At 43.3% G+C, this 13,634-nt stretch overlaps 2 protein-coding genes across 4 annotated transcripts; one reads left to right on the forward strand and one right to left on the reverse strand.

The window, feature by feature from the left end:
- The first annotated feature begins 792 nt into the window (after nucleotides 1-792).
- LOC130194322 (sodium/hydrogen exchanger 7-like) lies at nucleotides 793-10,277 on the forward strand. Of its 2 annotated transcripts, none has more exons than XM_056415277.1 (3): nucleotides 793-1,670; nucleotides 9,352-9,492; nucleotides 10,193-10,277. In XM_056415277.1, the coding sequence occupies exons 1-2, from the start codon at nucleotides 1,412-1,414 to the stop codon at nucleotides 9,369-9,371; spliced, it is 279 nt and encodes a 92-aa protein (XP_056271252.1). In that variant the 5' UTR covers nucleotides 793-1,411; the 3' UTR covers nucleotides 9,372-9,492; nucleotides 10,193-10,277. The 2 variants fall into 2 exon arrangements, 1 of the variants encoding a protein (XP_056271252.1); XR_008831816.1 differs by lacking the exon at nucleotides 793-1,670 and adding an exon at nucleotides 9,104-9,252.
- On the reverse strand, nucleotides 6,049-10,739 carry LOC130194321 (protein XRP2-like). 2 transcript variants are annotated; one of them, XM_056415276.1, is made up of 5 exons: nucleotides 10,174-10,734; nucleotides 8,449-9,117; nucleotides 7,449-7,563; nucleotides 7,294-7,379; nucleotides 6,049-7,212 (listed from the first exon to the last, which is right to left on the reverse strand). In XM_056415276.1, the coding sequence occupies exons 1-5, from the start codon at nucleotides 10,339-10,341 to the stop codon at nucleotides 7,129-7,131; spliced, it is 1,122 nt and encodes a 373-aa protein (XP_056271251.1). In that variant the 5' UTR covers nucleotides 10,342-10,734; the 3' UTR covers nucleotides 6,049-7,128. The 2 variants fall into 2 exon arrangements, with proteins under 2 accessions (XP_056271251.1, XP_056271250.1); XM_056415275.1 differs by having other exon boundaries at nucleotides 6,049-7,379; nucleotides 10,174-10,739.
- Between the last annotated feature and the right edge of the window lie 2,895 nt (nucleotides 10,740-13,634).

A 13,634-nucleotide genomic window follows, 5' to 3' on the forward strand; every position in this document is an offset into this window, starting at 1 on the left:
GGAGGTCCTTTGTGATTTACTGAGTGTTCATTGGTTGTTCTTTTCCCAAAATGTTGACAGACAAACGGATTGACCAATCACGGTGAAGGTTTCGTGTGACGAGTTCTTTCCGCGCCGCGTCCCCCGACACGTCGCCCCTCCGTTCCTCTGTGTGTCAGAGGGGGAGACGGGAGGAAGGAGAGCAGGAGGAAACCCGACTGATTCATCCACGAGTTAAACTGATTTATGATCCTTATTTTCGCGGAGAAATAATTGTTTTAAAAACGGAAACAGTGTTAAACCGTACTGCCGCGGTTTGACACTCGGTTTGAGTGTAAAAACTTCAACGAACACCGGAAGTAAACAAAATTGCGTTAATTGCGTTAAAATATTTTAGTGCGTTAACGCGGCCAAATTAATCACATAGATTAACGCGTTAACGCTGACAGCCCTAATATATATACAGTATATATATTTTAAAAATCGTTTACATTTTTTAAAATACTTTTTATAAATATATTTACATATTTTATTTTTTACTTTAGTTATATATATATTATATATATTTTTAATACTTTCTATAAATATATTTACATATTTTATTTGTGTTACATCTACAAACATAAATATAAAGTTTAAACATATTTACATACATTTTACTTTGATTAATTTGTTGTGGTTTTTAAATGTATATACTTATTGCAGGGGTCGGGAACCTATGGCTTGAGCCAAATATGGCTCTTCCGGTGACGGCATATGGCTCGCAGACAATTTTGAGTTGAAAAAATATATATCCGCCCGCCCCCTGTAATTTTCTCTATCGCGCCAGATCACAGCAGAAGTAATGTCAGGTCCTTTTCTTCAAGTCGTCTTTGTTCTTTTATTAAACTAAACGTCTGTTATTGATCGTCTCTGCACAGCAGCATGTCATTCTGTCTCTACGTGTCGCGTTAACACTTCTCGGCTCTCCGTCTCGCGCGCCGCAGAGATCCGATGCCGGCGTGTGTGTGCATCGGAGCGGAGCAAAGCAAAAGCCCCCGTAGCAGCACCAGAAGTCGCATTAAAAGCAAGACATATTTAATTTATTATCCGTTAAAAATACTATATGGCTCTCAATGAAATATATTTGGCTTTTATGGCTCTCCCAGTCAAAAAGGTTCCTGACCCCTGACTTAGTGTGTGCGATGTGGTCTCCGCCACACTGGCAGCGCTCTTGCTCCGTGCTCGCGCTCTGACATCACGCGGCAGCGCGCTGTCCCTTTAAGGGGCGGGGCCTCCGCGCAGCCCGCCGCGGATCGCTTCCCCGCTCGGCTCAGCTGTGCTTACCTTCCAGCGGTGACATGGCATAGAGCCGCGCGCGGGTCCCCAGCAGCGACGCACCCTGCGCTAACCCACGAGCTCCGGCGCGGAGCCCCACGAGAGGACCACCGCGATGACGACGGCGAGGCCCCCGGGGCCCGCGTGGCTTCTACCGCTGCTGCTGCTGAGCGCGCCCCGCGGGCTGCGGGCGGAGGACGGCGGCGGAATGGAGGAGCTGGCCACGGAGAAGGAGGCGGAGGAGAGCCACCGGCAGGACAGTGTGAACCTGCTGACCTTCATCCTGCTGCTCACCCTCACCATCCTCACCATCTGGCTCTTCAAGCACCGCAGGGTGCGCTTCCTGCACGAGACCGGACTGGGCATGATTTACGGTGAGGCGCGGGCACGCGAGCGGCTCATGCACGCGCCGCAGGCTTCGCACGATTCAACGAAGGAAAAAATATTTTTTATTTCAAGTGAAGCGCGTCGTTTACATAGCGCCGCACGAGCTACGACGTCGGTGTAACGGGTCCGGTGCTCCGTCAGGCACGTGACGCGTGCTCCGGCTAACTGGAAGTGAGAAGTACATTTAATAAATAAGAACGCGCCTTAAAGGGCCAGTACACCCTATGAGTGCGTTGTTGTGATTGTTGCAGACTGTCGTGTCTCAACAGGTGTGTTCCTCTACGAACACCTGTGTGGCCGCCAGTGAAGGACACACACGTAACCCGTGCTGGTTTAAAATAACACATTGTGTGTTAAGTTGTTTCCAGAATGAACCTCGTCTGTAGTTAAATCGCTTTAAAATACACTCAAAATAATTGATGTAAAATTCAGGTGACATTTATTGAATTTCATATTATTGAAACATTTGACAGATACACAAAATAAATGATTCAGCCGGTTGTGGCGGTTGAAGAAGTATTTATTATTAATCTAACTGAACAAACGATTCAGAGCAGAAGTGTTTGTTCAGTGAGATGAACTGAAACGACCTGAAGGACTGGGGCGGCTCATCAATGTGAGTGTCACACACACACACACACACACACACACACACACACACACACACACACACAGGATGAGCACCACACATTATTAAACAGTTACATCTTTAACATAAATAAAACATCCTTATTTAATGCCATTTGCAAACATTCATATCTGTAAATGTCAGATGAATTATTAGAAGGATGCATTTAATAATATGTATTTAACTTTGTACACATCCTCAAACTATTGCTCAATAACTGTGTCACCACAATGCATCATACAGGTTACACCATAGCATCTATGACCACTGTTACACATCTATGACCACTGTTACACATCTATGACCACTGTTGCACATCTATGACCACTGTTACACATCTATGACTACTGTTACACATCTATGACTACTGTTACACATCTATGACCACTGTTACACATCTATGACCACTGTTGCACATCTATGACCACTGTTACACATCTATGACCACTGTTACACATCTATGACCACTGTTACACATCTATGACTACTGTTACACATCTATGACCACTGTTACACATCTATGACCACTGTTGCACATCTATGACCACTGTTACACATCTATGACCACTGTTACACATCTATGACCACTGTTGCACATCTATGAACACTGTTACACATCTATGACTACTGTTGCACATCTATGAACACTGTTACACATCTATGAACACTGTTACACATCTATGACCACTGTTACACATCTATGACTACTGTTGCACATCTATGACCACTGTTACACATCTATGACCACTGTTGCACATCTATGACCACTGTTACACATCTATGACCACTATTGCACATCTATGAACACTGTTACACATCTATGACCACTGTTACACATCTATGACTACTGTTGCACATCTATGACCACTGTTACACATCTATGAACACTGTTACACATCTATGACCACTGTTACACATCTATGACTACTGTTGCACATCTATGACCACTGTTGCACATCTATGACCACTGTTGCACATCTATGACTACTGTTGCACATCTATGACCACTGTTGCACATCTATGACTACTGTTGCACATCTATGACCACTGTTACACATCTATGACCACTGTTACACATCTATGACCACTGTTACACATCTATGACCACTGTTGCACATCTATGACCACTGTTGCACATCTATGACCACTGTTGCACATCTATGACCACTGTTACACATCTATGACTACTGTTGCACATCTATGACCACTGTTGCACATCTATGACTACTGTTGCACATCTATGACCACTGTTGCACATCTATGACCACTGTTGCACATCTATGACCACTGTTGCACATCTATGACCACTGTTGCACATCTATGACCACTGTTGCACATCTATGACCACTGTTACACATCTATGACCACTGTTACACATCTATGACCACTGTTGCACATCTATGACCACTGTTACACATCTATGACTACTGTTACACATCTATGACCACTGTTACACATCTATGACCACTGTTGCACATCTATGACCACTGTTACACATCTATGACCACTGTTACACATCTATGACTACTGTTACACATCTATGACCACTGTTACACATCTATGACCACTGTTGCACATCTATGACCACTGTTACACATCTATGACCACTGTTACACATCTATGACCACTGTTGCACATCTATGAACACTGTTACACATCTATGACTACTGTTGCACATCTATGAACACTGTTACACATCTATGAACACTGTTACACATCTATGAACACTGTTACACATCTATGACCACTGTTACACATCTATGACCACTGTTGCACATCTATGACCACTGTTGCACATCTATGACTACTGTTGCACATCTATGACCACTGTTGCACATCTATGACCACTGTTGCACATCTATGACCACTGTTACACATCTATGACCACTGTTACACATCTATGACCACTGTTACACATCTATGACCACTGTTACACATCTATGACCACTGTTGCACATCTATGACCACTGTTGCACATCTATGACCACTGTTGCACATCTATGACCACTGTTACACATCTATGACTACTGTTGCACATCTATGACCACTGTTGCACATCTATGACTACTGTTGCACATCTATGACCACTGTTGCACATCTATGACCACTGTTGCACATCTATGACCACTGTTACACATCTATGACCACTGTTACACATCTATGACCACTGTTGCACATCTATGACCACTGTTGCACATCTATGACCACTGTTGCACATCTATGACCACTGTTGCACATCTATGACCACTGTTACACATCTATGACTACTGTTGCACATCTATGACCACTGTTGCACATCTATGACCACTGTTACACATCTATGACTACTGTTGCACATCTATGAACACTGTTACACATCTATGACCACTGTTGCACATCTATGACCACTGTTACACATCTATGACCACTGTTGCACATCTATGACCACTGTTGCACATCTATGACCACTGTTGCACATCTATGACCACTGTTGCACATCTATGACCACTGTTGCACATCTATGACCACTGTTGCACATCTATGACCACTGTTACACATCTATGACTACTGTTGCACATCTATGACCACTGTTGCACATCTATGACCACTGTTGCACATCTATGACCACTGTTACACATCTATGACCACTGTTGCACATCTATGACAACTGTTGCACATCTATGACCACTGTTGCACATCTATGACTACTGTTGCACATCTATGACCACTGTTGCACATCTATGACCACTGTTGCACATCTATGACCACTGTTACACATCTATGACTACTGTTGCACATCTATGACCACTGTTACACATCTATGACTACTGTTGCACATCTATGACCACTGTTGCACATCTATGACTACTGTTGCACATCTATGACTACTGTTGCACATCTATGAACACTGTTACACATCTATGACCACTGTTGCACATCTATGACCACTGTTACACATCTATGACCACTGTTGCACATCTATGACCACTGTTGCACATCTATGACCACTGTTACACATCTATGACCACTGTTGCACATCTATGACCACTGTTGCACATCTATGACTACTGTTGCACATCTATGAACACTGTTACACATCTATGACCACTGTTGCACATCTATGACCACTGTTGCACATCTATGACCACTGTTGCACATCTATGACCACTGTTGCACATCTATGACCACTGTTGCACATCTATGACCACTGTTACACATCTATGACTACTGTTTACTGACTAGCATTAAACACCCTCGGCATGAAAACACACTTACAGGAGCAAAAGTACTCAGATTAAAATACATTATTGTATTTGCAGCTGATAAATGAGTTCATCTATTAATGTATTTTTATTCAGCTTGTAGTTTAATCTATAAATACATAATGTATTAGTTAATGATGTATTAATAAACTGACTGGGAAATAATAATATAAACCAACTGCTCTTTTACTTTTACTCTAATTCCACTTTACTCCTATTCTAGTTAAACCTTTTTAACAGATTAAAAAACATATACTTTTACATTATGGGGAAATGTGATGCTTGATTTCTTCACAAATATGTTTTACTAATAAAAATTCGGGCCAAAAATACAATTGAAATACTTCATTAAAAATATATAATAAAGTCCTCAAGTCTTCTTCGGGTTTTAACGGTAGTGTGCGTGTTGCTCTGCTGCCCCCTTCTGGAGAGATAAACTCACTGACTGGTGTTACTCTTAATGCACTTATAAAATACACACACACACACACGTAATAGAGTCCTGACGAGCTGCTCGGCGTTCTCCAGCTTTAATGCGTCTGTCTTCTGAGGACAGGAAGTCAGACAAGAAAACGGTGCTCGAGTACAAAAAGTGTACAAATACAAAAAGTACATCATAGGACGTCCCGCTGTCTATTCCTCTGAGGGGAAACATCGCTAAACTAAAACAACTTTGAGATTCGGTTCCACTTGTTGCTTAAAACACAGAGCAAAACATGTACACAATGCAACATAACGGGGGATAATGAAGTCATCTCAGCAGCTCAGCACCAGTCCCTCCTAAAGGGACCGCTCCCCTATCACACCAGCACACTCAGGACATGGTACTGGCCCTTTAAATCTGAGTTTCTGCTAAGAGAAACTAAACTAAGGATTATTGTGGAAAAGCCTTTTAACACAAAGACTTCATTAAAACTTTTCCCCAAAGACAAAATAATAAAGAACATGAATTTGTGTCCATATATAGAACATTCAGCAGAGTATAAAACACGTTTTACAAAATGAAGATCAATGAGTTGGCGCGCACACACACACACACACACACACAGTTTAGAAAAAAAAACTTTATATTAAAAGAAATTTTACATTTACAGCAAAAGATCTACATTCACAATCCATAAAGCAACCAGGTACATTCATAAGAGATATAAATATTCACAGCACTCAGCGACGATGCTAGATGATTATGATTGTGTGTGTGTGTGTGTGTGTGTGTGGGGGGGGGGGTTCTTCATCAAGACCTGGTCCTGAACATTCATCATTGCGTAACTTCTTTTTTTGGCGAATTTAAAAACAGGCTGCTCGTGTGATGAGGTGTTCAGGGGCAGCCAGGACAGCGAGGAGGCGTTCAGGTGCAACCAGGACAGGGAGGAGGCGTTCAGGGGCAACCAGGACAGCGAGGAGGCGTTCAGGTGCAACCAGGACAGGGAGGAGGCGTTCAGGGGCAACCAGGACAGCGAGGAGGCGTTCAGGGGCAACAGGACAGGGAGGAGGCGTTCAGGGGCAACAGGACAGGGAGAAGGCGTTCAGGGGCAACCAGGACAGGGAGGAGGCGTTCAGGGGCAACCCGGCCGCTCACAGGCCCATCTGCATGTCGGCGAAGTTGAAGAAGCTGTCGATGTCTCTGGAGGAAGTGTTCTTGTTATCGGAGACGAAGACCTGGAACAAAGGAAGACATCCTGTGTGAGGCTGCTTGTTGTCGTTGTTGTTGTTGTTGTTGATCAAAGAGGAGGTCGTGACCTTCGTGCCACTGAACACGTCTCTGGCGATGCTCCTGCAGGCCTCCACCACGCCGTCTCCACTCAGCTCCAGAGCGATGACGGCTCCTTCAGGAGGAGAGAGGTTACAACACAGCTGTGTGCAGCAGCAGCAACAACAACAACAACAACACACACCTTTAGTGACGCAGTCCACCAGGTCCTCTGCACTGGTCTGGAACACCCGGCTCACGTCGTCGGGCCTCATGGAGACCTCCTTGGTCTGGATCAGAACAAAGCCCCGAGCCGAGGTCTGGAGGAGAGGACCAGAGCATCAGAGGGGGGGTCTCTGTGTGTGTGTCTGTGTGTGTGTCTGTGTGTGTGTGTGTGTGTCTGTGTGTGTCTCTGTGTCTGTGTGTGTGTGTCTGTGTGTGTGTCTGTGTGTGTGTGTCTGTGTGTGTCTCTGTGTCTGTGTGTGTGTCTGTGTGTGTGTGTGTGTCTCTGTGTGTGTGTGTCTCTGTGTGTCTCTGTGATGAGGTCACACATGTTTACAGTGTCACAAACATCTCTGGAATGTTGTCATAGAAACTAAAGAGCAGCTCAGGAACGCTCGTAGATCTTGGAGACGTCTCATTGGTCGGTGAAGCGTGACCAATGAGACGTCTCATTGGTCACGCTTCACCGACCAATGAGACGTCTCGTGTGATGAATATGAAACTCTAGACACCCAGAGGCTCCACTTCCTCCTGATGAGACATGCATGTGGAATAAGGAAGTGATACAACTTCTAGAGACACTGTACACATCTCTGGTTTCACCTGTCAGTCACCTGTAGCCACGCCCTAAAGCGCCCCCTGCTTCACGGTCTGACTCTACAGACCATAAAGTATAAATGACGACATCATGCTGTTTAGAAGAAGACTTGAAACTAGAGACTGAGACATGAACTCATGTTTACAATGTTTACTGAGGAATACATCAAGAGAAGTAGAGTCACTATATAGACTTCTATACAACCAGAGGAGCCCCCTGGTGGTCAGGAGAGAGAATGCAGCTTTAACACATGAAGCATAGACTTCTATACAACCAGAGGAGCCCCCTGGTGGTCAGGAGAGAGAATGCAGCTTCAACACATGAAGCATAGACTTGTAGCCACGCCCCTGGTGGTCAGGTGAGGGAACGCAGCTGTGAGTCTCACCTCGTCGATCAGTTTGCGGGCGTTGGCGGTGGCGTATTCTCCGGCGAAGAAGACGAAGAGGCAGGACTCCTCGCTGGCCTTCCTCCGGCCGCCCTTGGTCAGAGGCACGATGCTGCGTTCAGGGTCGGCGGAGACGCGCACCCCCTTGAACTCGGAGCCGGGGTCCGGCGTGGGCACCGAGTCCAGCACGGCCGCGCCCTCCGGCAGGAGGCTCCAGTTGTTCTCGCCGGCCACCGGCGTGAAGTCGTGCACGTTGCTCCAGTTGTTGTTGAAGACGCTCAGGCCGGCGTCCTTGAAGTGGAAGGCCAGCTCGGGGTAGAAGTACTGGAAGCAGCCGAACTTCACGCCGGCCGAGGACTCGATGACGGGCTGCGTGGCGCAGCTCAGGAACACCTCCATCTTCTTGCAGTCCCGCGTGCGGAACTGCTGGCACGCCACCGCGCACTTGACGTCGCGGCAGTTGCGGAAGAACACGCTGCCGCGGGCCGGGCCGAGGAACACGCGGCAGCGCGAGCAGTCGTCCACGGTGACGGCGGCCGAGTGGTCGAACACGTAGATGTCGCAGTCCTCGCAGTCCTGGATCACGAACTGCTGGCCGCGCAGCGCGCCGGGCAGCCGGCCCGCCGTCACGCCGCGCAGCCCTGACAGCATGTAGTCCTTAGGGTCCACCTGGAGGCCGGGGCGGGAACTGCACTTAGACACCAGCAGAGAGCAGTCAGGCAACTCTGGGCTTTTCTATTGGACTTTATGGAGACTAAAAAAAGGAGAACCCCGAGGGACTCATCCAGCTGTACTTCACTACAGGTATGTACTGGTGCTCCAGCAGGGCCACACAGGGGCCACAGTGGCCTCAGTACTCTAACACCTCACTGTGGCTCTTTAAACCACTTCAAATGCTTTCAGGCTCCTCATCAAACTATTGACACGGAGATGGATGCTGAGCGTGTTTCATGTGGTCCGACCGGTTTGAGAAGAAGAAGAAGAAAAAAGAAGAAAGAAAAGAAGTAGGAGAAGAAGAAGAAGAAAGAAGAAGAAAGAAAAGAAGTAGGAGGAGAAGAAGAAGGAGGAGGAGGAGAAAGAGAAGAGCTGCACAGAGTTGTAATCCCATAAGGAGATCATAGCTCGACTCTTCCTGCTCCTCCTCCTCTTTGTGCACGGCCGTGACATTAAGACGTGTCCGTGATTGAGTGATGTCTTAAAATAACATTGTGTACATGTGAACAATATGTATTTCACATTTAACATTTATAATCCCGATATTGAGTATATTTACTGTGAGTCAATATATTTTCTAATAATCTCAGAACATAAACCGCAGCAGCTTCTCAGTAAATCAGGTTAAAATAATACAAATGATGCTTCTCTTGTTTGTTGTTTACCTTGTCAGGTGCGTTAAGTACCATTTAAACCACTATATTAAAACGTTAAATATTATTATTAATGATAACTGCTAGATGGCTGAAATTATTAGTTATAACTGTTATAAATATATATATAATTATTACTTATGGCTGTATTATTATTATCATATATTATAATTATTTTATATATTATGTCTCGTACTGCTTCGGAGCCTCTAATAACATTATATTAATTATGATATATATAATTATTATTATTTATATACATTAGATTTGTTTCCATCCCGTTCTCCCCCGTGTCCCAGCCGTGTTGTTACGGAGCCTCCGTTATTGTTGTGGTATATTAGTGTGATGATGACGTCACCTTCTCCCTCGTGTCCCAGCTGTACTGCTTCGGCGCCTCCTCGCTGCTGTTGCCAAGGGGACCCGCGTTGCCCGTTGCCGTCGCGGTTTCCCCCGTCGTCGAGGTGGGCGCGCGCTCCTCCCTCTCGGAGGACTTCCACTTGCACTTCTTGGAGAAGAAGCAGCCCATGGCGGCGTCTGGGGGGGACCGGCGCGTGCGACCGTGTGAGGTGAAGCCGAGGCGGGAGGAAGAGGCGCGCGAGACCCGCGAGGAAGAGGACGGTTTGTTTGACACGACTCTTCTGTTTCCCCCAACCCACGGCAACACCCCGCCCCCTCTCTCACCCCGGCAGTTGGTGTCCCAACAGCCAATCACGAGGCGCGGAGAGAGCGACGGGATGGCGTCACGGGTTTACGCAGAGGAGGCGTGTCCTCGTGAGGCATTTGAGGAATAATAAAAAGATTACAAGAGACCTCCGCTTTTTAAATGTTTTTTTAAAAGAGGGTGTTGGTTTTATGAAAACACATTTCCAGTCGTAAAAATATAATAACTAATAAGATTTTATAATTAGGACTTTTATATATAATAACTAATAAGATGTAATAATTATTTTATCTGACAATTATTACCTTTTTCTTAAAAATATGATTTTTTCCTCATGTTGAGTTTTTTTTAAAATCTCATAGTTTAGATTATTTCAAATCTCATCATTTTAATTTGTTTAAATCTCATTCTTTCATTTTTTTTAAATCTCATAATTATTTTTATCTCACCTTTATTTAATATTTTGTATCTTATGATTATATTGTTGTGTTCATCACATCAATGTCTTATTGTTGGCTTAAAAAAATTACTGGAGTAAAAGTATCATAAATCGCATAGAATGTAAATACTTACTTTACTTACAACTCCATCTGGCATATAAAATCATACAGGACTGTCTCAGAAAATTAGAATATTGTGATAAAGTTCTTTATTTTCTGTAATGCAATTCAAAAAACAAAAATGTCATGCATTCTGGATTCATTACAAATCAACTGAAATATTGCAAGCCTTTTATTCTTTTAATATTGCTGATTATGGCTTACAGCTTAAGAAAACTCAAATATCCTATCTCTAAATATTAGAATATCATGAAAAAGTATACTAGTAGGGTATTAAACAAATCACTTGAATCGTCTAATTAACTCGAAACACCTGGAAACACATTTTCAAATGTTTGATTTTGTTTTGCTGTTATAAATCTTTTTTTCACTTGGTCTGAGGAAATATTCAAATTTTATGAGATAGGATTTTAGAGTTTTCTTAAACTGTAAGCCATAATCAGCAATATTAAAAGAATAAAAGGCTTGCAATGTTTCAGTTGATTTGTAATGAATCCAGAATGCATGACATTTTGTTTTTTTAATTGCATTACAGAAAATAAAGAACTTTATCACAATATTATAATTTTCTGAGACAGTCCTGTATATTTATATACTGTATATTTATATCAACTTATATATAAATATTTATATATATTTATATATATAATTATATTGACATATATTTATTTATTTATATATACAGGACTGTCTCAGAAAATTAGAATATCATGAAAAAGTATACTAGTAGGGTATTAAACAAATCACTTGAATTGTCTAATTAACTCGAAACACCTGCAAGGGTTTCCTGAGCCTTGACAAACACTCAGCTGTTATAAATCTTTTTTTTAACTTGGTCTGAGGAAATATTAAAATTTTATGAGATAGGATTTTAGAGTTTTCTTAAGCTGTAAACCATAATCAGCAATATTAAAAGAATAAAAGGCTTGCAATATTTCAGTTGATTTGTAATGAATCCAGAATGCATGACATTTTGGTTTTTTGAATTGCATTACAGAAAATAAAGAACTTTATCACAATATTCTAATTTTCTGAGACAGTCCTGTATATCTGTGAATATTGTGAAATAACACTAATAATCCCAGATTGTGTTTTAAGACCTTTGTTGTCTAAAACAACCCGATCACACCGAACGGTCCAACCGGACCTCAGATTAGCAATTTAATCCACAAGGCCACTCTAATAATAGGCAATCCCCCATCGGGCCTTCCTGTACATCCCCTCTTCATAATCTGTGTGAGGTCACGAGGTCGTTCAATGTGCCGTTGCTCAACAGGTTGTCGGCAGCGGGATTCAGTCTGTTGGTCTGAAGAGTGAAATAAGAACATAAACACTGTGTTGTACGTGGAGGAGGAATCAGGTGACCTGGTGGAGTCTGGGTGTTAATGCATCAGAGGAAACACCATGTGATCTCTGTGAGGGGTCTCCCCCCCCCCCCCCTTACAGCAGGTGGTCCTGACACCATGAGGGGCTTCGTGGTAACGAGCGACCTCCAAGTGAAACGTGTTGTCATTTGCATCGGTTTCCTGCCTTCTTGCTCACAGATATCACTGGGAACTTAAAGGGGCAGTACGGAGGATGCAGTGCCACCTAGTGGCGTAGTTTCAGACTTCACCCAGCGCCAGTAAACCCTCCTCTCACCCCGGTTCCCGGGCTCAGATGTCCAGCTCCACCTTTGTTGTTTAATTCTGCAATTCAGAAGGTAGCTGTGGTTTCAGGTGATCTACACACCGATAAAACATAGGTATGAATATTATACACGCTGCCCCTTTAAATCAGCGTGACACCAGCAACCCTTCTGTTTCTCGACATAAAGACACAATGCATGCTGGGTCGGCTTGTCAAGGGGCTCTAGCCTCTTGTGTGTAGCCTCTCACCCACTAAAGGCTCGGTGAGGTTGCCTCAGGACTCTTCTGGCAGGAGTCAGTCCTTCAACATCCAACCTCAGGAGAGTTTCCTGTTTTCAACCCAATAACTGCAAATTCATCACAATCTGAGGCAGTGAGTCAGGAGCTTGAAGGGCCTGTACCCTCCCCTCCCCTCCCTCTCTCTCTCTCTCTATATATATATATATATATATATAAAATACATATACATATTTTTGAATACTTTGTATACACATATTTACATATTTAGTTTTTTACTCTACATATATAAAAAAATACTTTAAAAAACAGTTTTGTACTTTATATACATATATTTACACATTTTATTTTTTGACTTTACATATATATATATTAGGGCTGTCAATCGATTAAAAAAAATGGATGATAAATTGTTTCTTCAGTGAAACATCAGATTAGTAAAAAAAAAGAAGTATATTGAGACCCCATTGGTCCTGTTATCTTTAACATTGAACAGCAGAACCAGTGAACTTGGTAATTGACTGACATTCAAATATGTCACGTTCACCCTCTGGAGGCTGGGCTCATTTTATACATTTTACAAACAAAATTAAATTCACCTTTTAAAGGCGTTAGCATATGACACATACCACGTGTTCTACATCAAACATTCCAGAACAATCTCAGCTCTATATTGAGGCTCATTGTCCTCGCCGTGTTCTCTGCACTACACACATACACACACATTTAATTT

This window comes from Pseudoliparis swirei, chromosome 5 (genome assembly GCF_029220125.1).
Source record: "Pseudoliparis swirei isolate HS2019 ecotype Mariana Trench chromosome 5, NWPU_hadal_v1, whole genome shotgun sequence".
NCBI lineage: Eukaryota > Metazoa > Chordata > Actinopteri > Perciformes > Liparidae > Pseudoliparis > Pseudoliparis swirei.